Source organism: Populus alba, chromosome 19, assembly GCF_005239225.2.
Source record: "Populus alba chromosome 19, ASM523922v2, whole genome shotgun sequence".
In the NCBI taxonomy this organism is placed as follows: Eukaryota; Viridiplantae; Streptophyta; class Magnoliopsida; order Malpighiales; family Salicaceae; genus Populus; species Populus alba.
The window spans coordinates 13,849,159-13,872,777 of record NC_133302.1 but is presented as its reverse complement, the minus strand read 5'-3'; the positions used below and the strand labels follow the sequence as shown (position 1 = coordinate 13,872,777).

At 30.9% G+C, this 23,619-nt stretch overlaps 2 protein-coding genes across 4 annotated transcripts; both read right to left on the bottom strand.

The window, feature by feature from the left end:
• Nucleotides 1-4,315: 4,315 nt before the first annotated feature.
• Nucleotides 4,316-12,192, bottom strand: LOC118028873 (riboflavin biosynthesis protein PYRR, chloroplastic). Of its 3 annotated transcripts, none has more exons than XM_073406452.1 (9): nucleotides 11,705-12,192; nucleotides 11,422-11,556; nucleotides 10,461-10,560; nucleotides 9,697-9,822; nucleotides 9,307-9,620; nucleotides 8,036-8,155; nucleotides 5,968-6,249; nucleotides 5,789-5,914; nucleotides 4,316-5,078 (listed from the first exon to the last, which is right to left on the bottom strand). In XM_073406452.1, the coding sequence occupies exons 1-9, from the start codon at nucleotides 12,068-12,070 to the stop codon at nucleotides 4,815-4,817; spliced, it is 1,833 nt and encodes a 610-aa protein (XP_073262553.1). In that variant the 5' UTR covers nucleotides 12,071-12,192; the 3' UTR covers nucleotides 4,316-4,814. The 3 variants fall into 3 exon arrangements, with proteins under 3 accessions (XP_073262553.1, XP_034888499.1, XP_034888501.1); XM_035032608.2 differs by having other exon boundaries at nucleotides 6,004-6,249; nucleotides 11,705-12,191; XM_035032610.2 differs by lacking the exon at nucleotides 4,316-5,078 and adding an exon at nucleotides 5,091-5,717 and having other exon boundaries at nucleotides 6,004-6,249.
• A 1,999-nt stretch (nucleotides 12,193-14,191) lies between these two features.
• LOC118028874 (putative 4-hydroxy-4-methyl-2-oxoglutarate aldolase 2) lies at nucleotides 14,192-15,782 on the bottom strand. Its single transcript, XM_035032611.2, has 2 exons — nucleotides 15,623-15,782; nucleotides 14,192-14,980 (listed from the first exon to the last, which is right to left on the bottom strand). The coding sequence occupies exon 2, from the start codon at nucleotides 14,965-14,967 to the stop codon at nucleotides 14,467-14,469; it is 501 nt and encodes a 166-aa protein (XP_034888502.1). The 5' UTR covers nucleotides 14,968-14,980; nucleotides 15,623-15,782; the 3' UTR covers nucleotides 14,192-14,466.
• Nucleotides 15,783-23,619: the final 7,837 nt, after the last annotated feature.

Below are 23,619 nucleotides of genomic sequence, written 5' to 3'. Positions count from 1 at the left end.
ATGTTAGGCCTATAAACCATTGATCCTTCCTCTAGATTTGTCTATCACATTTTCCTTTCTTATTCTTCTTTCGATTCATCTATTCTTTTTTTAATTTCATATTTCCTTGGTTTCTAATGACACTTATCACTTCTTCAAAATGATTATATCATTTGGCCTTTTTTATATATATAGTTGCTACATTATTTTAGGTTCCTTCAATTCAAGAGCCTTTTTAAATTTATAACTATTTATTATTGATATCAATGTTGAGATCACCTTATAAAATCTTATCATTAAATCCCTCGACCCCTCTTATCTCTTCTATCGTATGATCATCAACATCTTTAAATTTGTTTTCGGTCTACTACTCATATCAAATGAATTGGAAATATGTTATGAAAATATTCTATATTAGTTTGTCTATAATGGTAGATAGATTTGATATTAGTCAACTTATATAAATTAGAAGTCATTTCTAATTTGGATATATGATTTGATTTAGTTTTTAGTTTCATGCCTTATTCTCATTTAAATAGGAACCTTATACAAACTATTTTGATTTAAGCTAATATATTGATTTCCAAATAATACTCTTTGTTTACATGATATTAGAGCCCAATGATTCATAGTGGTTGTGGTTAGAAGTCATAAAGGAGAGCTCAATTATTTCTAGTGGTTTTTTGTTGTGTTCTAATAAATAACCATGGATGAAAAAGGTTGCATAACAAGACATGCTCTTATACAAGGGGATTAAGAGTTTCCCCTATAGAAAAAGGATATCTAAGAACTAGTGTGTTTTTTTTCTTCCATTATGTCAATTACTATTATTTAAAATCCTAGTAGTGGGATCCAATGTGGAGAGACCCTCACAAAGGTATTGTATAAAGGACCCACGATGCGGTGGCCTATACAAAAATATTGTGTTAGAAACCCATGATGTGGTGACCCATAATTAAAAGGATAAGTTTTTCTTCTAACCCGAGAAGATTAATAGAGAAGCTTTTTTAGGAAAATAAATATTTTTCTTAGATAATTTTATTTTTTTCTATTTTTATTTCCCTATTATATATTATTGTGCTTTTCTAGTTTTGTTTCTCTATTTGAAGGGAATAGTTTTTGTAGTTTATTTTTCCTATTCAGTATCCTAAAGGGTTTTTTTAGTTTTTCTCTATATGAGAAGTTGTAATAGCCTTTTGAAAAGTGGAGACATAGATGAATACAAAATAAATATTTTAGGTCTCTCTATAATTATGGTATTTTTATTCTTTCAGAAGTTTTAACTTATAATAAACCTCATTAACCTTCGTCCCTGGTTGGGATAGTTGCATAAAAAATCACTATTGTATCTATATATATATATATATAAATATAAAAAAAATAGTTTATCACATTCATAGATGAGTACACAAGATTATGTTGGGTTTATTTTATGTGTGGAAAATGTAAGGTAGTAACATTGTTTAAAGATTTTTACCAAATGATAGAAAACCAATATTAGACAAGAATTAGCACACTTCATTATGATACTGGGACAAAATATTATAATGAGTATATAGGGGATTTCTTGAAAGAAAAAGGGATTCAACATCGGTCTATATATCATGACACTTCTCAGCAAAATGGAATTTCTAAGAGAAAAAATTAAGATTTAATTGAACTAGCTTGTGCCATAATGTTTTCTATAAGTATTGCAAAGTATTTATAGAGTGAAGTTATTTTGACAAAATCATGTTTGATTAACAAGATGCCTACTCGAGTTTTGAAATTTCTTACAACATTAGATTGCCTAAAAAAATATTTTCCTCATATGTGAATATAAATAATTTGTCAATAAAAAGTTTTCAATTGCACAATATTTGTTTACATACCAAGCAAATTTGAATCTAACTTAATCATAAAGTTGAAAAATATGTTTTCATTAAATATGCCCCAAACAAAAAATGATACAAATGTTATAACCTCAAACTAGAGAAATGTATACAAGTATGAATGTTTTTTTTATATAGAAAATCAACCTTATTATACCAAAAATCATTTTCAAGGGGATAAAAAAAGGAACGATGATGATTTTTAGGACATATATGTTCCATTACCTAATATAATTATGAACAATAATATTCTCTCAACATTATAATCTAAAAAAAAAAAAAGAATGTTCATGGTATTGAAACAAATGAAAATACTAGCAAATCATTGTCGGGTGTAAATGTATTACAAACAAGGGGATAAGTACTATAAAAGGATCAAATTAATTCAAATCCCGAGCTTCAAGTTATACTAGAAGAACGCATATGAAAGGTGAAGACCTATTATTCCAACATAATTTCTCTAGATTTCAAAATTCATCTCAAGTATCGGTTTAATCACTTAATTAATCACTTAATTAATCACTTGTAGAGTATGTTTGATATGATATGTATGAGTGTGAGAGTCTTAACTCTGCTCCTATCTTTTAACGCTAAATAAAGACTGGTGGAAGCCCTTCAGGAGCTTAGCTACAGTAGCTACAAAGAAGGAATTCCTTCAAAAACTTAGCTTACAAAGCTACATTAACAAGTCTCCCTATGCTTTAGGTGTTAAGAAAATCCTCCTTTTGTATTCATTATTATAGTATATAACAACAATACATATATGATTAGATTTATATATGTGGTTAAATTACATATATGATCAAACGTATATATGTTGCTAAATTAAAGGATACTTGTATTTATTTTGAACGTGAATAAACCAAATTCTCTAAAAGATGGTCTCGAGAATATTCCAAGCATTCATTTTCTACTTCTACTCCTACATTTATTTTTCTTTGTAATAATGAGCCTATAGACCTTGATATCCTAATAGCTATTAAAAAGGGAGTCTGATCTTGTACTAGCCATCTTATTACTATATATTTATCTTACCAAAAAATTTCTAATAATCATAGAGCTTTTACCTCTAAGATATCTCAATTATTTATTTCAAGAAATATTCAATAAGTTTTAAATTATCTAAATTGGAAGTCAATAATTATGGAAAAAACGAATGCTTTGAATAAAAATACCACTTGGAAAGTAGTTGGCTGCCAACAAAAAAAAAGTAGGATATAAATAGGTGTTTATAATTAAATGCAAAGCTCATGGAAGCATAGAAAACTACAAGGCAAGGTTTATAGTAAAAGACTTCACTCAAATATACAATATTGACCATAAGGACATGTTTGCTCTAATAGCTAAAATAAATTTAATTTAAGTATTATTATCTTCAATGGTAAATTTTAATTGTTCTTTACATCAATTGGATATTAAAATGCTTTTTGAGATGGAGACTTAGAAAGAAAAGTCTTTATAAGTATACCATCTAGGTTTGAAAAGGAAATTAACAGAGATAAAGCTTGCATATTAAAAATAAAATTTTTATATAGCCTCAAACAGTCTTCTAGAGCATGGTTTGAGTGTTTTGAAAAGATTGTAAAATGTTCTTTTTATTGTCAAAGTCAAGTTTAAATATTCAAGAAAAGGTAAAATTGTTATCTTAATTATTTATGTAAATGATATAATCATGAGACAATGTCAAGCTAGAAAGACTTGAAAAGAAACTTGTTAATAATTTTGAGATCAAGGATTTGGGTGCTTTGAAATACTGACTTGAGATTTTTTAGGTTTAAGGTATATTCAATATTGATTTTTTTGGCTCACACACATCTAGATATGGCTTTTATAGCAAGTATGGCTAACCAATTCATGCATTTAAGGGACTCCTGGAAGGTCTTTTGTTTAAGAAACATGGATTTTACATATTGAAGTCTATAACAATGCAAATTGATCTCGTTATTATACCCATGTTGGAGGGAATTTAGTTAAATTGGCGAAGCCAAAAACAAAGTCTTGTACCAAGGAGTGGTGCAAAAGTTAAGTTTAGAGCAATTGTATTTGAGATTTGCAAAGTTGTGTGGATTAAAAGACATTTAGAAGACTTGAAGATTCTCAACTCCTAAAGCATGAAGGTATAATATGACAATAAGGCAGCATCTTAGTTGCTCATAATTTAGTCTTCAATATAGATAAAAGCATGTGGAAGTTGATAAACACTTTATCAAAGAAATTAAAGATTGATAATGAAATGATTTGTATATTATATGTTCCAACCATAAAGCAAGTTTACTAATATACTTACAAAGGGACTTCACATAAACAATTTTACTACTTGATCGACATGCCGGCAATGAAAGATATCTTCAAGCTAGCTTAAGGGACATTTATTGGGTGGTGAATTAACCACACAAATCTGTACAACATATCTTCCTTGTACAATGGACATCTATCCCCGGCATTGTAGAAAGAAAAAAGATATATAAACACAGAAAATGATGGCAAGCCATGCTTTCATTTCACACTGGCCTGACGCAAGTGAGCTTTAATTTTGCAAAAGGGAAAGGAAAGAAGTCATTATCTCGAAGGTTAACAAACTTATTTTCTTCTATACGAAAAAAAAAATACCTTATTTGAAAGAAGATAAGATTCAGACAAGTAATAGGATATTCACAGAGCGGATGTCAACTCAGTGTGTGCAGCCAATGGCATTCAGTACAAGTTCTACGCAAAACACTTCCCAGGCTTCCAACATTGCAAAATACTCTATAAATCTTTAAATTATTCTGAATTACCTATCTGACCAATCTTATTTGAAAAAGATTGTCTGAATGATGACACCCGTCCTCCATACAAAAGTCGAAGTGGACTGATTGACTCGTGAGTTATGATAGCAATAGAATTTACTCACCACTTTGGATAACACTTCATCTTATACCAACAATCTATATTCATTCTCGACATGCTTTCTTTCGCCGCATATTATAGAGCTTCGCAAGTGATTTCACTTGGTGAGGAGCACTCACCAAGAAACTCTGACCTGATGAGCATCAGCAGCCTGCCCAGATAATTTAGGCCTTCCCCTTCCCGCCCACCACCCCAAAAAAGATCATGTGGTGAAGCTTCAACAAGAACAGATCCAGCAGTTGAGAGCAACATAGATTGCAAGTGAGGATAAATTGAGAACTTGCATTTCAATGCTCTATACATAACATCAATCTTCAAACCTTCCCAGTCAGACCTCACCTGGTTCATCACAGTATTGGCTTCTATCAGATTACCACTAGGATATACTCAAGGCATTTAATTCCAGCATGCATGCTGTTCCCAAGACGAGTATCTTCTTCTTATATTGGAAGAAAGACATGGAAATAGGTGTGCAGGCATCCTATGTTAGAACATAATGTTCATAAATAATTGCCCCTTTTTTCTACTTCTGTAGAGTTTTATAATATCAAGGTCCCAGCTTCTCCTCCCTAAAAAGATGCTGACAGCTAGAAAGCACCCCAAAAAAATCACGGACATGAAATCACAAAATTGTTTCTTAACAATCCAGGGCAAAGAGTTTTATGTTTTAGTAAGTACCATACCACTCCATACTGGATTGCATAACCATCCAACCTACAAGTATCAATGTCTTCACGTGAACTGCTCAAGGAACTTGAGTCTCCCTCATTAATAACTTTTATCATGCAATTCTAAATTATATAGTATTTAGTATATGTTTGTGGTCTCTGTTTGTCAATCGTTTTGCATAACTGCTGAGAGAACGTAAGAAAAGAATTGTGAGATACTTTACTCTTGTATTTCAAGTTTACTTAAGTTGTGTCATGCTGATTCCTCCCAAGGTTCGGAGATAGTATGCAAACATAACAAAATGAGCTTCTGCCCATTACAAATAGTCATATGTCAGAAAAGGGCCCAAGTTGAATTTCTGTTAAAACTAGGAAACTCACCAGATCTGGGCGCTGCTTCTGCATTGATCTTCCCATTCGTGCTGCTTCCTCAGGGCTCTTGGCAGATTTGATCTTCTCAACACAATCCTTTGCCATAGGTTCATCCACCCCCATGAACTTGTGTGCCTAAAATTCAGAAAATAAAATAAAATAAAATATGACAGCCTTTACAGATTGACAAAGAGAAAACAGATTGATGCTGAAATGTTGAGTGCCTGGTAATAGTGCTCTACGCTTGACCATGTGGCATATGCACCACTTCCATCAGGCATTTGAATTGGATGCGGAGAAAAATTCGAAAAAGCTCCATAAGGATCCCATGTTTTATAGAAGAATATGATCCTTGATTCATAAGGGGTGATAGAAGGATCAATTGCAAAGGTTTCATCCTCTGATGGAATAACTGGTACCAAGTCTGGTACAGGCTGTAAAAATCCACTGATAAGCATGTCTGGTCCAACCTGTAGTTCAAGCATAGGAAGCATCAATGCACACATAATCAAGAGGATGATAGACATTTTGCAAAACATACATGCAGAGTATAGTTTGGACTAGAAGGAGGGCTTAAATATGCACATACTTTTAATTCCTTTCATTCTGATTCTTGAAGGCTTGTTTTCACAATTGTAATGTCCATAGACAATTGGCTTGCTATTTTCTTTCCCATTGACATTTCAAAAATAATTGACATATAAAACAATGCAATCAAGGAAACTTTCACCAGCCAAGTAGCCATTTCAGGGAAAAGAGCATCATAATAATTGCACGCTCCAGTTGATCCAAAAGGTATGCTTTTACATGAACAATTGTTTGTATTAAAATATTAGTTGAAGTTAGATAGGTGAAGAATTATAGCTCACTTGGAAAAATAAGGAAAAATTATTGCTTTGCCACATGCCTCATTAAACTGGATGGAAAGCATTATAACATACAATGACTTCTACTAATAATCAATATACAAACAATAAACAAAAATGGAGAGATTTTTTATAGCTTATATTAGGTGGCAAGGATATGGCACAAACAATACAAAGCTTTAAAGTCAGGTCAAGTATTTTTCATGGACAAGAGTAGAGGGCAATATTCATTTCATGACTCTTATCGCATATTAAGGTGATGCAGGAGCTCTCTTTTGAATTATTTTAATTAATTTAGGATCATGTGATTAGCATGTGACTTTTTAATTTTTTTCCTTTAGAGGCCATGTAGTTTTACTTCAGGACTAAGACTAGGAATCCTTTTAGTCCAAAGAGATATAGGCCTTAGACTAACATAAATTGGCTGCTGCTACGTTATTCTAAAAAGTAGTTTTTGTTATTTTATCAATCTATTCAGATTTTAGAGGTTTCTTATGACCCCTAAACCCTAATTATCTCGTTCCAACTTCAGTTTACCCTAAATTTAGCCATTATTCTGCTGTGATTTTTGTTTTCTGCTGTTTTCCTCTTCCAACACTAACTCACAAGGATCAATTGTGTGACAAAAATTCCTGTTTTAGTACATATTAAGTCTATCTTATATTTTAATAAATCAAGCAGCAATTATTCACAAATAAAAAAAAAAAAAGAGGACAGAGGGTATTCAGAATAGGATAGTGATAAAACTGTCATAAACTTAATAAGGGTCTAGTCTAATACTGGATGCATTTACAATGCATGTCTGGGTTCAAAGTTCCAAGTAACATATAGAAAATAGGTTTTTTTTCTTGATTTTTTTAAATATTCAAAGTACCAAGGGCACCTTTATTAGAAACCTCTGGGAAATGCCTGTGGAAACAGATATCACCCACAACCAATAGTTAACACTTTGTTCTCTATACTCCAAGCCCAGGTAACACTTCTGTTACTCATGGTCTTCTCTTCTAAGTCCAGTGGAAGAGATGGTCAGCTGTTAAACAATGCCCAGAAATCAAGTGATAACCCTGTTGCTGGTTTTACCCTTGGTGTTGTTGCATCAAAGGCATCCTAAGGCTTTTAGGTTTCCATGTTTAACTGAGGCATATATATGCACTTGACAAAGTAAAGACATTATAGTAATAGTCATTCCCAGTTCCTTTTCAATCTCTTCTTATTCCTACTATGCACATTGCACATGGCAAACACATTAATCATAAAAGCCAATTAAGAACGATGGAACTGATTTCAAATTTCTCAAACAGGTCTAAATTATGGATTAAATCATTAAGCAGAGTATGTATCACTGCAACTAAAACTAATTATGCATACAGGGGGGGGGATGATAGCCAACCTGCTCGAAGCAAACATCAATTAGATCCAAGGCTTGTGACATCTCAACCATTCCCAGCTCACCTACAGGAGATGGCGCATTCTTTCCACCAATAATTTTAGGAGCAACAAATGCAAAAACCTGCAATGGAGTTGTAGTAAGATAACAACATTAATGGAAATCAAATCCCTATAGGAGTTGCAATGCAAAAGTTGGAGAAATTACTTTTCTCAACATCCTTGCATGTTGACAATTTTTTAGCATATAACTCTCCTTCTCTCCATTATTTGGACTTTTTGAGAAAACAGTTGGTGGACAAGTTAGAACAGGAACTAGAAGCAATTATTCAACATGGTGTTAGATCGGAAGTGTTACATTGGACCATATTCACTTCTCAAATTACCAGTATTACACAGTGTGCTCATTATTGGGGGAAAGTGAGCCCATGCATAAGAGTAATTGAAATAGAAGCATCTCTCAAACACCAAAACTAAACTGCTGATGTAGGTGATTGCTTAATAAAACTCACCTATCAAAGTTAACCAAACCAATCCAAGTTTCTACTCAAAAACTGGTCAACTAAGGGAAACAAACAATCTGCATTAAACTTCTTGGTCCATAAAAAATACTGAAAATATCATTTGCATCAAGCTAGAAAAATAAAAGCTAAATTAATTAATTGATGGCACATTTAGAAGACACCCACGCATAGATAAACTAAGCCACTTCAGATTCATAAGAAATAACAGAACAAAATTTGATTGCAAATATAACAAAATAGCAAGCATCACATAATATGGCAGTGGCTAATTATAACATTGGATTTTACAGAAGTCAAAAAAAAAAAAATAAAAAAACTATGAACTGCTGATTGTTAGGCATTCAGCTGAAGTTGAAAGGACTTAACTAATGCTAGTATTCACAGAGACACATTTAAGCTGAGAGAAACCATGCTCCCCACTCTACAAAGGATTTGTAAATTTTATTTTCACATTTCATAAGATAGGGTAATTGTTGAAAACTTCTAAACCCATGTATATGAGGCCATACTAATCGACCAGTTTATAATGTACCACCATTATTAAAAACAAAAGTGCCTACTCCACTGGATTAAATTTCTAGAGACTAGCCATGCTTCAATTCTATAGATGATCATTTGAAAAAAAATGCACCTCGTTGAAGACTAGAAAAAAGCTTCCAAATTATACATGAACATCTAAAATGCTGCTTGCACACAGACATATGATATCTCAGAAAGAAAATAAAAATTTTGAAAAAAGAAAAATAGGAACCTTATGTATCACACCAGATGAAATAGCAGATGCTGCCAGTGTCCCTCCACACTCCCACAATATGGAAAGATACCCACGATCATGAAAGTATTCCATAACTTCTCTAGGATTTAGGATATCAAACTCAACCACTTCGACTCCTTTGGATGCAAGTAATTTCTGGAAGCTCCTTCTGGCACCCCTTTGTGTCACAACAATGGTAGATACATCAGAAATGTCCCAAAGGTTTGCCTCCTCAGGAAGATTAAATGTTTGTGTCATTACAATCCGTATGGGTGTATGCCCACCTCCATGTCTGGCTGTCAGACGTGGATCTAATTCAAATAACAAATTAATACCACATAATCAGCAAAAAAAAATACTAAGTCAAAAAGTAATGATCATACTTACTATCCTTGCGTACAGTATTTCCTCCAACAATAATAGCATCGCTTCTACCCCGTAGTTCAAAAACTCGATTCCTTGATTTCTTGCTGCTTATCCATGCTGCATGCCCACTAGTAGTGGCAATTTTTCCTATTTGCATCCACAAAGACTATTGTCAGACTTCTTTACCAAAAGTTCAAGGTATCCATTTAAGTAATTTGGAAGATGATGTACTTCACCCTCAAAAAAAAAATTATTAAACTTCTCCCTCAATTCTGAAAAGGAATTAAGAATCAGGTTAATCCATAGCACCCCCTTGGCTATTACTATTGACACCCCTTGAAATTTTTTTATCTGATTTCAACCCTTGAAACCACCCCTTCCATTATAGTCCGTCCATTTGTCCATTAAATAACATGTGTTGCAAAAGTTTCGTTGCAAAATATCATAAAAAATTGAAAAAAAAAAAAGCATCAAAATTAATAAACTCCACCAATATAATGCTAAAAACATCATTTACAACGATATGACAAAATTGTCATCAAGAAATCAACCCTCGATGGTTTAATGACTTTTTAGTATTCTTACAAGGAAAACACTGAGACTTGCATGTGATCTATAACAGCTAAGTTAGATGGAATATAACAGAGGGGGTATCAATAAAAAACATTATAGTTTGATGAAATCAGAAAAATAAAGATGTTAATCAAAATGGCTAATAGTTCAAGGGGGGTTTGCATGGTTTAGCCTAAGAGTCAATAAGATCTCTATATCTCCATAATGCTTACCGTCAAGAGTCATAGCATACTTGAGAACAGAGAAGGGAACTCGGGAAGTTGCTCGATGAATTAGAGGAGCATTCACAAGTAGGCAAGATTTTCGAGCTTCCTGAGTGCATAGTGAAAGAATAAGAGAATATATAAAGCATGTGCCACTAACTTTCACAAGTTTACACAAATGATTGTCAAATTTAAAGAAGTATGCCATATACAAAAATTAGTACCTAAAGCTAATGCATATGCATCTTTTCACAAAATTCAAAGCAAGCCTACTGTACTTCTTCAAGCTCTAATAATCCACCAGCCATTACTTGAATCAAGACACAAAAAACGAGCAACTCAATAACCTACTTGACATGGGGGTGCATGTAATGACAATCTGTACTTATCCATCATATTACTCAATATGTTTGATGGTTACCATGAATATTTGAAGTTGTTCTTGTTTGCCCTTCTTCTTCTTCTTTTTTCTTTTTTTTTTTTTTTTTGAGACAAATTATCCAGAGAAGAACCGATCAGTTTGTTCTCTTGTCACATCAAAATACAGTTAATATTGGCACTGATGGCAAAGAACTGTAAGCAATTAATCAAGAAACTATGCCGAGTTCTTAGAGCTGCGTAGATGATTTTTTGGAAAAACCATGTTTGGACTTTGTTGTTCAAATAAATTGTTGTCCCGAAGTTTGATAAGCTGACTAAGTGAAAAAAAAAAAAAAATTTCCCAGCTCTACCGGAGTGAATTAATTCACCAGGAACTAGCTTGCTTCTGTGCCGTAAAACTGTGCTTTACAAAGCAATTGTTAGCAAAACCTAGAAAAAAATATATATGGTTGGCAAATAAAATCAGCAAGGACCAACTTAGCAAATGGCATAGTCAGTAAAGAAGCTGCAGTAGATTTGCAAAAGTCAGATGTACAGCTTCATTGTCTCAGAGAATAAAATGGTGTTTACAGACAAACAAAAATCTTACCTCCATAATTTTACTCTTTAGATCCTCACCAACAACATCAACCTGCAAACCTTGACCTCTTAGTGAGCGTATAGCATTCCCATGAAGATGCTGCAAAGGATGTCTGATTCCAACCACAACTCTTGTAATTCCTGCCTAATCTACGCAAACGTCAATCAATCAAACTACTACGTCACAACGTATAAATCTAATTATCACATAATAATTAATTATCATCATGATTATTAAATTGCTTTATCTTACATATCAACAAACTAAACAATTAAAAACCCAAGTGTAAAACCTGAACAAGAGCAGAGACAGCGGATTGGTCACCATGGCAATCACCAGGTTCCATATTCAAATAAGCAGTGCTGCCTTTGCTAAAACTGCCCGCAGCCTCCACCGCAAGAACCTCCGCAGCCTTGGTCCCCTGCGCGTACAGATAGCCCTCTCCGGCGACAACTCCGGAAGGTGTGGCAATAACGCACCCGAAATTGGGGTGGGGAGAGGTGAATCCGGCGGAATTGTCAGCGATTTGAGCGGCGCGTTTGATGTAGGCAGAGTCCAGAGAATGGGCAGCATGGCTGTGGTTGCTGTTACTAGCAGTGGACTTGCAGACTATGGGAGAAGAGTAAAAGTAAGATTTGGTTCCTGAAAAGAGAACCATTTTTTGTATGATAAAAAATTATAAGTAATTTCAAAAGGGATAAGAATTTCGATGGATTGATACGATGGTGTCAGTTAGCTTCTTTACACTAATGTTTCTTCCTATCTTATATACTTTCTATTCTGTTTTATCCGTGGCCAACACATTAACTACCGCAAATTCAAGCCTCAAAAACTTTTCGTGTCAGCATATCGATCTAAAAATATTAAAAATTAATTTTAAATTTTATAAAACTATATTTTTAACTACATTTTTAAACACTACTTGCAAATATTACCTTTGATTGCACCCTTAAGGAGGAGTTGGTTAATAATAAATGGACCGGGTCTTTGAATCAGAGTGAGCCAAACTTTAGATTGGGTTGAATTAGGTTTGGTTTGGTTAATAAATTATGTAAATTGTAATACTGGATTTTGCTATTTTACCCCTCTCATCCTCTTGATAGTAATATAATTTTCATAAAGTTCATTTATCTTGTTTAAATTATTAAGGAGTATATTGGTCTTTTTAAACTTTTCATGTTGTATAATTAATTAAATGCTTCCAAAAACAAAACAAAAATTATATACCTGAGTGAGTCCAGGGATGTTATTGATATTTTACATTTTATAACATTATAGAATGAATCAATTGCCCTAGGAATCAAGTTTTTTTCTAGCCTTGGGCTAATTCATATTTTTCTTTTGGTTTTTTTTTTATCATATAATTTTAAGGGCAATTTTAATCTTTTAATTAATGAAAAGAAAAAAAATAGTGGCTGGCATGTTTGTTGAAGGCGTTGGCAAGTGAGTCACTCCGTCATGCTTAAAAGGCATTTGCAGTGGCTAACGACGATAAAAAATAGCTTTATTTGGTGTTTTTCAATTCATCATGGTGGGTATTACATCCTTGGATGGCGCGTGTAATATAATCCTTTTAAATTTTGCACCGATTGAATTTCATTTTTTTTCTTTTCTCTCTCATCCTCAATCTCCACATTAGCCTTTTAAAATTTCACAACAACTCTTCAATTTGTTTTTTTCTTTACTCTCTATTATTTTAATTGATTTTTTTTAGTTTGAATTATTTTATAGAATTGAAATTTATTTTCAATTCCATCGTTCTTTTATTTTTGTAATCTATCATATTTGGTCCATATTATTTTAATTGTTATTTATTTTATTTTAGATTATTTTTAAATTATTTTTTTATGATTCCATCATCTTTTATATTTTTTATTGCTATTTGTTTATTTTAACAAAAATTTTAAATTAATTTTTTATATTTTATCCTTTAATATTAAATTGAATTTTTTAATTAAGCCTCAGTTTAAGATTTAACAGCCGTCAATTTGAAAAGCATACTCCCAAAAAAATTATGTGAAGAAGCTTGGAGGTTGTTCGTTTATTTAAGGTATCCATTTATTATCCACGTCACACGATGTCTGGTTATAACAAAGCATTTTCTCTGGGTAGCTTACCTCTATGCCCCATCTGAATTTTCAAGACATGTTTCCGAGCGCTCTCCCTTTGATCATATTGTTCATGAGTAAATTTTTATAAACGACTCACACCCAATCGCACTCTAGTGCATGCATTTGTGTACATCTTTATGTGTATGATATATGCATGTTTGTCCTCGTATGTAAAGAGATGATGAGAATGTAACTGGAGAGAGTTAGGCATGCATGAACTTGACTCTTTCTTACCTATATGCGCGGCTCAATTTCTCATTTGTTGCTACTTCAGTTGACTGCAGAAGTTTGTTTCTTGACTTTAATGCTACTTCCTACCATGTTGGAAGAGATAAGAAAAAAATCATGCGAGTTGTAACCTAAGCTATGTGGAAGTCGTCTTGTCATGCATCCACAATGAGCAGCGAAAACCTCTAGGCTTGAGAAATAAAAGGCTTACCCTAAGCTATGTTGGCCCGCCTGCATGGAAGCAGTCATGCCAGTCCGGTAGGTTTTCAGCCGTAGTTGTTGCCTGCCACCCAAACCTAATGGCTTACAACGACCAAAATCTTGCTTGTTTCCCCAAAAACTTTCTGGGGTTCGTCGAACCTCCTTTCCCCACCTTCTGATTCGCAAAATAAAGATAGAGAAGAGATTTTATTCAGTAGAAAAACTCAGAGAAGGAGAGGGGGGCAGAAGCAAATATCAAATAATCTAACACAAGGAGTTCCATCAGATAAAACCCCGATCAGAAGTATTCTGCAACATCAACGACATATTTTGCTGACATGATACCAGAAAGGCAGAAACAGCTCTGCTTTTTTCTCTTTTTTTTCTAATCTACAAATCACAAATAGACCAGCGAATGTAAATGTGAGTGCCAAAGATAGGTTTAAAAGTAAAGCATCGCTAGAAAAATTAATAAAAGCGTTCTTGAAGAACTATCTTCATAGTAAGAGGCGGCTCAGACAGCTAACTCTGTTCGAGAAATCAGGATTCCATCAGTATCTGCATAAAGCCATTCTCCATCACTGATTCTGGTGCCACCTATGGAAATAGGAACATGTTTCTCTCCAATCCCCTTCTTATTGGCTTTCATTGGATGGGAGGCCAGGGCTCTCACTCCAATATCACAACCATTGATCTCGTCAACATCCCTTATGCAGCCATTAACCACTATACCAGACCATCCATTGTTCTGAGCTTGTACCACAGGATTGCCTCCAAGTATCGCACAGCGCAAACTGCCACCACCATCAACAACAAGAACTCTGCCATTACCCTTCTCCTCAAGAAACTCACGAATTAAAACATTGTCCTCAAACACCTTAAGAGTCACTACTGGACCAGAGAAGACCTGGCGCCGTCCATAAATCTGAAAGATTGGTTGGAGTGCTCGAAGCTCACCACTAACAATTAGCTGTGGATTTGCATCACAAACCTCAGCGGTCGTAACCAATGCCATTGAGTCCAAGTTCCTTGAAGAAGAGGCACGCATTAGAGAAAAATCACAAAAACAAAATCACATGCATATGGGCCTTCTAGTTCGAATAGAAAGGTAAAAACCTAACATTTGAACAGCAATAGAGAGCAAGATCATAAGCTAATTACATAAAACTTGTATCATTCTTCTTATAAATCATAAATTGAAACAAGCTAGGAATTTATATTGCAACGTTGAACACATGGTAACCAATAAAGTCGAGCGATGGAGTGATTACGGTGAGGGGGGGGGAACACTAGTACGGAAATACCCAATGGTAATCTTGCAAACATACTAATCCCAGTACTGAAAGCTCATCAGAAATACGCATCTTGGACAGCATAATCGTTCGTTTGAAAGCAATCGGTCTAAACGGATCGCTCAAAAAAAGAACAATTCTCAATAAATTTCTTTAGTTAACTTACAAAAGACTCACTCACATAAATCCCAAGTAATTTATGGCATCTAATTTAGATCCAAGCATTCTTAATAACAATAATGAGAGATTTGAGACAGGCAGTTAACGGACGGGCTATAATAATGGAAAAGAGAATTTACAAGCATCAAATCTTAAAGAAATTAATTTAAAAAAAAAAAAAAAAAAAAAAACATGATCTGGATGTTCGTTCAACTTTACCTGCAAATTGCAATCGGGGGGTGCTTAGAAAGATGCCTTTGATTCGAGAATACGCCCTCAGTCACTGAAAACTCTGTGTGTGTATGAGAGAGAGAGAGAGAGAGAGAGAGATAGGTATCTGAGAGGGGGGGGGGAAGGAGAAGTTAGTTAGTTTAAGTAAAAAGCGCGTGCACGCAGAGGTGGTCAATGGTTGATCTGCTTATGATACGCCCCCCCACGCGGGTTCTAGTCATTGGCCCGGTGGTTGTCTTGAATTTTATTTTTTTCCAATTATATTATAGGTTTTATTTAATTTTATTATTTAATATTAAATTAATAATAAATTAGTTATTGTATTTTTTTATTATATTAGAAAAGTTTTTTGGCCCCAATTTTTAATTTTTTGGTTTTTTTTTAATTTTATTTTTTAATAATTTCTTTGGGTTTTTTATTTTTGTTTCAATTTTATCCTTTAATATAGTATTTTTATTTAATTTTATATTTTAATATTTAATTAATTTTTTTGTTTGAATTTATCAAATAAATAAGATCATATTGAAATAACTCTTATATTATTTAAAATATATATACAAGTAGATTATAAAAAAAATCACATTGAAAATTAATGAAAAAATAAATGATTTGAGAGAAGCGAAGATATTGCATGTATTGTATTTTTGAATAATTATATTACACAAAATGTCATCTCCCTATTAAGGATATGTTTGAGAGTGTAGTTGTGATTGTTTTTTAAAGTGTTTTTCATGTTGAAATGCATCAAAATGATATATTTTTTATTTTTTAAAATTATTTTTGAGATCAGCGTATAAAAATCATTCGAAACACATAAAAAAATTAATTTTTAATAAAAAATTTTAAATTTTTAAAAAACATGATTTTCACCGCATTCCCAAACAAAATCTCAAGAGGAGTAAATTTGAATCTAAAAGATAGGAAAACCAAGAATTTGTTATTTCTTGTTATAAAATTTTTGTTTCAATGCTATGATTTTTTTCACTATTAAGATATAATTAATTTCAATATAAATTGATCCACCTCGAATTTGATATTTCTTTACTCTCTTTTTTTTTAAAGGAAATTATCTAAAATCCCAAGAGACATTTTAGAGATTTTAGCTTAATTGTCAAGTGAATTTATTTTTATATTACTATTTTAAGATCTGAATTAAGCTCGTAAATGTAATTGTCTAGTATGAACAAGCTTCTCTAAAAAGCTAGTCTGAAAATGATTTTTAATTTGGACTTGAGCTTGTGCTATTGACGCGCACCCAGGAAGACTTGAAAAATATGTGGCTGTGAAAAACCATGGCTTCCATCAATAAACTCATTGTCACGTCAAATGATGCCTACGCGGTTCATTTTTACTTCATGTAAACATATTAAAATGATTTTTTTAATTTAAATTTTTTAATATATTAATACATTAAAATAATATAAAAATTAAAAAATTTTGACAAACACACCGAACAAGGCCATGATCTCGTTGAAAAAGGGGATGTCAAGATGGGTTAGTAAATGCTTCCGTAATAAAAAAACAAATGTCAAAACTAGTGGAAAATGGTGATGGTATTCGTATCAATCATGATGGCGTTTAAAATGGGTTGTACAAAAAAGGTTTAATTTCTGTTTATTTTTATATTTTAAAAAATTTAAAATTTTTTTTTAATTTTTTTTACTCCAAATTAATATTTTTGATGTTTTTAAATAATTTTGATATATTTATATCAAAAATAATTTTAAAAAATAAAAATATATTATTTTAATATATTTTAAATAAAAAAACACTTTAAAAAGTAACGGCAACCATATTCCATGTCAGAATTATAATAAATTTAATTTATGATATTTTATAAATTACAAGTATAAATCATTTAAAAAAATACTCAAATGGACTAAAAATATCAAATTAGGTTAGATTTTTTATAAATATTAAAAATATTAACAAGTTAGTTTTATATTGTTAATTTTTATGAGTTCATATTTAGCGGCATAACTATAACATGAAAATAAGTGTCATGACCCCTTAATGTCATGTCTAACTTTCATACCTAACACACCATGAAATTCTAATAATAATTATTTTTTTTCTTATAAAAAAAACAAGTGTTTTTTTGTTATGTTAAGAAAATATAATAAAAAATCCACTAATAAAATAAAAATAAATTATTAATTTACAAACTATTAAATATAAAAACAAAATAAATATAAAGTGTATAAGTTAAGTTAGGCTAACAAAGTTTTAAAAATCCTTACCCGTCTTTCTAATTTGTGAAATTCATTTCTTAAATTTTGTGACAGCTTTTACAGATTAAATCGAGTAAAATAATATAAATATTACAAATATACCCCTCCTATTATAAATCCCTTAGAATGCCTTTCCCAAATATATAACAATAATTAGTCTGTGTGACCAAGCGATACATTACGGATAGGATTATTTGAAACTAATGTGCTACAAAAAAGAAGAACGTTATGGATATGTTTTTTACTATCATGAAAATCTTTAATTAAAAACAAAAAAGATGATATTTGTATTTTATAAATATATATATATATATATATATATATATATAATTTAATGATTCATATAAAAAAATATTAATGTTAAATAAAAATTAATACGAGAATTTAATATTCATTGTATAGTGACACAAGTATTGTTTTTTAATTTTTAATTTAATTGAATAGAAATAACAATAAATATTCATAAAAACAAATAATAATTTAAACCATGAAAAATTTTATATTTTACTCAATATTATTTTTTATTACTCATATATTTTATTTGTTTAAATAAATACTTTATTGTTAGCCATATATATGGTTTATTGTATAAAAAATAAAGGTGATTAAAATAGAAATTAGAAAAAAAAAAAAAACAATCATTGATTTGAAATAAGGAGTAAAAAATAAATCTTTCTAATCAAAATTATTTTTTTTATTTATATGTTTTTTTTAACAAAAACATGTCTTTTTTATTATAAGTATTGTTTTTTAAATTAAAACTTATCATAATCTTAAAAGCAGGTTTTAATAAGAAAAAAAAATCATGAATCAATAATTTCACTAAAAATACAAAAAAAAAAATTTAAATTTGATAAAAATCAAATAAACATTTACAATAAAAAAAATATTTTATTTATATTAAATATTCATGAGGGAATCTTTTTAAAAAAATTAAGCATATTTGGTTCATATATAATTGTTAATATTATCATAAAAACTATAATATTATTTAAAGAATTTGGCATAATAGGATAATTATTTAAATATCATTTTTATAAATTTATTTAAAGTAAATATTATTATAAATGTATAAAACAATCAGGGCCATTTGACAAAGAAAAAAGAAAGAGAAACCATGTATAAAACAATTTTGGCACATGTTCTTTGAATTTTAGTTTTAAGAACAATATGAAATTCATTCTTATATATTTGGTCTTTAATCCAATATTTAAATATTTAATGACATATCAACTACTTGAGATCATACAAGTAGAAACAAACAAATACAAATAAAACCATGTTCACATAGTAATTAAAAATAAGGAAAATTAATGTGAGTATCATATTGTTTGGTCTTTTTTCACTTTGCAATACAATTTTTAAATATTACATTTTGCAACCTAAAATTTGAAGGTAAATAACACTTTACATCTTTAAGAGTTTGTGCTAGAAAAAAGTCAACAAAAAATATATATGTAATTACAAGATTACCATTATATTTGAAATAATGATTAAAGAGTCCAGAAGCTAAAAGTAACAAACATATCACTAAAAAACTTGAAAACAAAAATAGACAGAAAGAGCAAACCAAAACAAAAAAAAAAAAGGAAAAGAAAAGCAACCCTTCTCTCCTATCTTTCCCCATTATTATAGACCACCATCTCCACCACATCTCTTCCTTTGTTCTTAGTTGTTTCAAGCAATTAGGATGTTGACAAGATTCTAATGCCTAATGTTTCTTAAGACTTTACACTTGGCCATGAAATCTTTTGAAGCTTCATGATTTTAAAGATTCAATACCTTCACTGCCCTTATCGTTTTCTTATCATCAATACTTGCTTTATATATAAAACCAAAATTATCTACTACGATCAAATTGTCTGAAGAGAAACCACTAGTTGCTTTAAGCAAATTCTTACAAGACAACTGTAAAACTAAACCAATAATGAAGATTCATCAACAAGTTTTTTTTTCTTTTTTTTTCCTGCATAGTAACCTTTCTCATTCATCATTATAAGACCCGTGTTGTCATCTTCATCCTCAAATATTAAAGACGGACATATAATGCTTCAACCACACATTGAAAAAGCTTCGTTATACTTTCCTTCTAACTATCTCTTTAAAAGGGAAGTTCAATAATTCCTAGTTATAATGAGCTATATGGCAGACTTTGTTCCTCATATTGCCCAACATATGAATACCTTGTCCTCTTTATTAAAGAAGGAATTAGAACAATGGTCCAATTTTCATTCCTAAGCACTTCAACAACTCCAGTTGATAGCACAAAATCTATCATTCCTACAAATCCCATTTGATGGCAAAATAATTTTATATATTAATGCTAGTGATAATTAATAGGGTGCGGTACTACTAAAAACAATAATGGCAAGCAAAAAATCTATGGCTATAAAAACAAAGCCTTCAAGCAATCAGAGTTTCATTACCATTAAACTTTCAAGGAAATCCTTGCAGTTAAATAAGGAATTGAGAAGTGTGAATTCTATTTAGTAAGACATCATTTTCTTATTGAAATGGATAAGTCAAGCTTTCTAAAAATGCTTGAAACCAAGTAAAAGCTCCTTCCTCAACTGCAATTACTTTAATAGAAATATTGGTTTGATAGATATCGGTTTGATGTTAAACTTTTTTTATATTTTGAATAAAAGTTAAGTTGTATAGAACCAAAAAGGTACATGATACGAGAGATATACCCCAAGTATTACAAAGGACTTGGAAGGTTAACAAAAAGGAAACAAAATTGTATATCGAAAGAAAACATACAAAGCAACATAAACCGTTTAGCCGCTTGATATAGAAATAATAAAAACTCATATAAGATCACCGCTCAACTGGAAGGTAAAAAAGATGGTGCCACACGATGAGTAGCTGCCCGAGTTTTCATCTGGGGGATATCCTTCTTCTTTTCTTTCAGGTAACAAGAGTAAATCCATTTTCATCACATCCAACAGATTGTGTAGTAGATAGAAATTCTGGAGGACGTACTCGAGATGGTGTCATCTTAGGTAAATCTATGGTAAATACCCGAGATGAAGAATTGGTTTCAGAAAAAGATAGTAAAGACATTTGCTTACTAGTATTGCACACAGGCAATTCTAGTGGCGATGTCCTGACATGGTCGTTTGTGAACAGTGGAGGAGTTATCGAATTAACATCTCCAAGATTAGATGGCTTCAACTGACTCTCAGCTGAGAAATCAAAGGTTGACTCATCTGTGTCTGTCTCGTTTAAGGAATCTGTATAAACACATCAAAGGAACATACAACTTCCTTCCTGATCTCTTATCAAGATATCTGAAAAATCCAACATCCAGCCTACCATTTTTTGCTTTTTTTTTCTTTGAGTTAATCCAGTCTTTCCTCTCTGTTGATTGAAAAAACCCTCATCCTAGACAAATACCTTCTAGTTTGTTTTGTCCTTACTCTCCCTCAAATCCACTCTATATTATTCAGAAAGCATGGTTTTGTAGTCATTCATCCTACATACCTTTTTCCTCACTCTTTTCTCTATAAGAGTCAAAATTGAGTTTTTATTATGGATTTATCTTGCTAGGATATATGGATATAGTTGCATTTATATTATGCATTTTAATTCTGGATTTAAAAAAATATTACGATAATGACAGATTGAATCGATCATGATCCCCCTATGATCCGGGTTATGGATTCTATTGAGTTTAATAACTTTTTTTATTTAATTATATGATAAAAAATATATGCTCACAAAATTGACAACCAATCTAAAAATTAGACACTTATTTAAAATAATGATAACCCTATAAAAAAACAAAAAATAATAAAATCATACAGTTTATTTATCTACCAATCCAATATTGAAGGATGAAATTGAAAAAAAAAGAACAAAAAAAATTCGGGTTAGTTGGCTAGCACACCAAACCTGTGTACGGGATTATAGACTCCAATGGAATTATATTTTTTTAAAAAATATTTTTTATTTAATTATATGATAAAAAAAAATATATGATTACAAAATCAAACATCAACAGTATACCGAGATTTTTTTAGACCGTGATAACCTCATAGAAAGTTAAACAAAACCAATTATAAAACTGAATTTCTAATTAACTCAATATTTAATAATAAAATAAAAGGAATTAAACTTACCAAATCCCTTAATCAGATCAACTACCCAAATCTATAAACATGTGATGAATTTTATAAAGTTTAACGAGTATAATATTATGTGTGTTTGGTATTGTGGTAGTTTTTATGGTCGTGGTTTAAAAAAAAGTTGTTTTTACAAAAAGTACTTTTGGTTGAGGTTGGTTTGGTATTTATAAATGCTTGGTTAAGACTGTGGTTGAAATTGAGGTTGAACAAAAAGTAGTTTAATGTGTTTGGTTAAAAGAATGTTTTTTTTAAATTAAGGATATAAAATAATTAAGATATATATATTGATGGTTTTTAATTTAAAACATTGTAGATTTAACTACTGCTATTACATCATGAAATAAATAATACTTATATATAAAAAAAAAATATTGTTCCATTAAACTATCTATAATTTCATCACGTATGAAATCCATCCGACAAGGACTACAGTTTTCTTGGTTTCTTAAGCGCGCAACAACATCAGGTAAAATATTATCAGGAACAAAATTGAGATTGCGATCAAATTCTGTAAAATGCTACGTCATCAAGCGATCTCCTTCTAATTTATAAAACATAATTAAAAATAAAAATAAAAATTGAATTTTTTTTAACTGATTCGAACCCGATTTAATACATTTAGCTTTGGACCAGATCCGGTCTAGCCAGAATAATGAAAAGTGACTCCACTGTTCATGTGAACAGTAGAGTTGAACTCTTCACTGTTCACTTAAGTGAATAGTGGAGAGTTCAACTCTCTACTGTCTGTAAGATGCGAGGAAGCAGTTCTTTACTGCTTTTTGCAAACTTGTAGTTTAAATAAATTTTGTATAGGTCTCACGTGAACATAAAATATATTTTAGCATTACTAAATATTTAATATGTGTAATTTACTTTAAAAACAAAAGTTGCCACATAAACAAGGCACTTAAATGAGTGCTTGTGCTTGTTTAAAATTCAAGTCCAAGTTCAAGCTCTCCATGCGTCTAGATTTTATATTAAAATTTTAAGGTGTTTTCCATTTTCAGAACCCCGTGCCAAACGAATCTGAGCCACCTGACCAGACAAAAAGGCGTCTCCTCCAAGGCCAGGTTCCCCAGTGGAATCACAAGTCCAAATGAGAACACCTAAGCACTTGCACAAAATGTACAAGTAGAGTTCAACAAAGAGATTCTTACGCGTTTTGTGAAAGGCTAGGCATGTCTGCGTGGTTTTCTATTTGATTTTGGTAGTTTTTTTTTGTTTTTTTATTTAATATTAAATTAATTGAAAATTTATTTGTTTTGATATGTCTTTAATAAAAATTTTCATGTATTTGTGTTTTTTGCAAGTTTGATATGTTTTGGAGGAGAGAATGTGATTGAAATTGTATTTAAAAAAAGTTAATTTTTTTATATATTTTCAAATTATTTTGATATATTAATATATATAGCAAATATAAGTTATAGCTCCATAACTTTGAAGAGTTTGGAATTGTTATAGCAAATATATATATATATATATATATATATAATATATTTTAAAATTTATTTTTAATATTAACATATCAAAAATAATTTAAAAATACTAAAAAAATTAATTTATAAAATAAAATTAAAACTTGTTTAGAAATAGAAGTTAAACCACATTCCCAAACATTCTCGAA

Bases quoted from the DNA above. Each gene is read 5' to 3' on its own strand.
- LOC118028873 (XM_073406452.1), bottom strand. From the start codon at position 12,070: ATGGTTCTCTTTTCAGGAACCAAATCTTACTTTTACTCTTCTCCCATA. The intron at 10,561-11,421 runs GTAAGATTTTTG...CTATGCACTCAG, and splicing joins TAAAGAGTAAAATTATGGAG to GAAGCTCGAAAATCTTGCCT. The intron at 8,156-9,306 runs GTTCCTATTTTT...ACTCCATTGCAG, and splicing joins CATCTGGTGTGATACATAAG to GTTTTTGCATTTGTTGCTCC.
- LOC118028874 (XM_035032611.2), bottom strand. From the start codon at position 14,967: ATGGCATTGGTTACGACCGCTGAGGTTTGTGATGCAAATCCACAGCTA.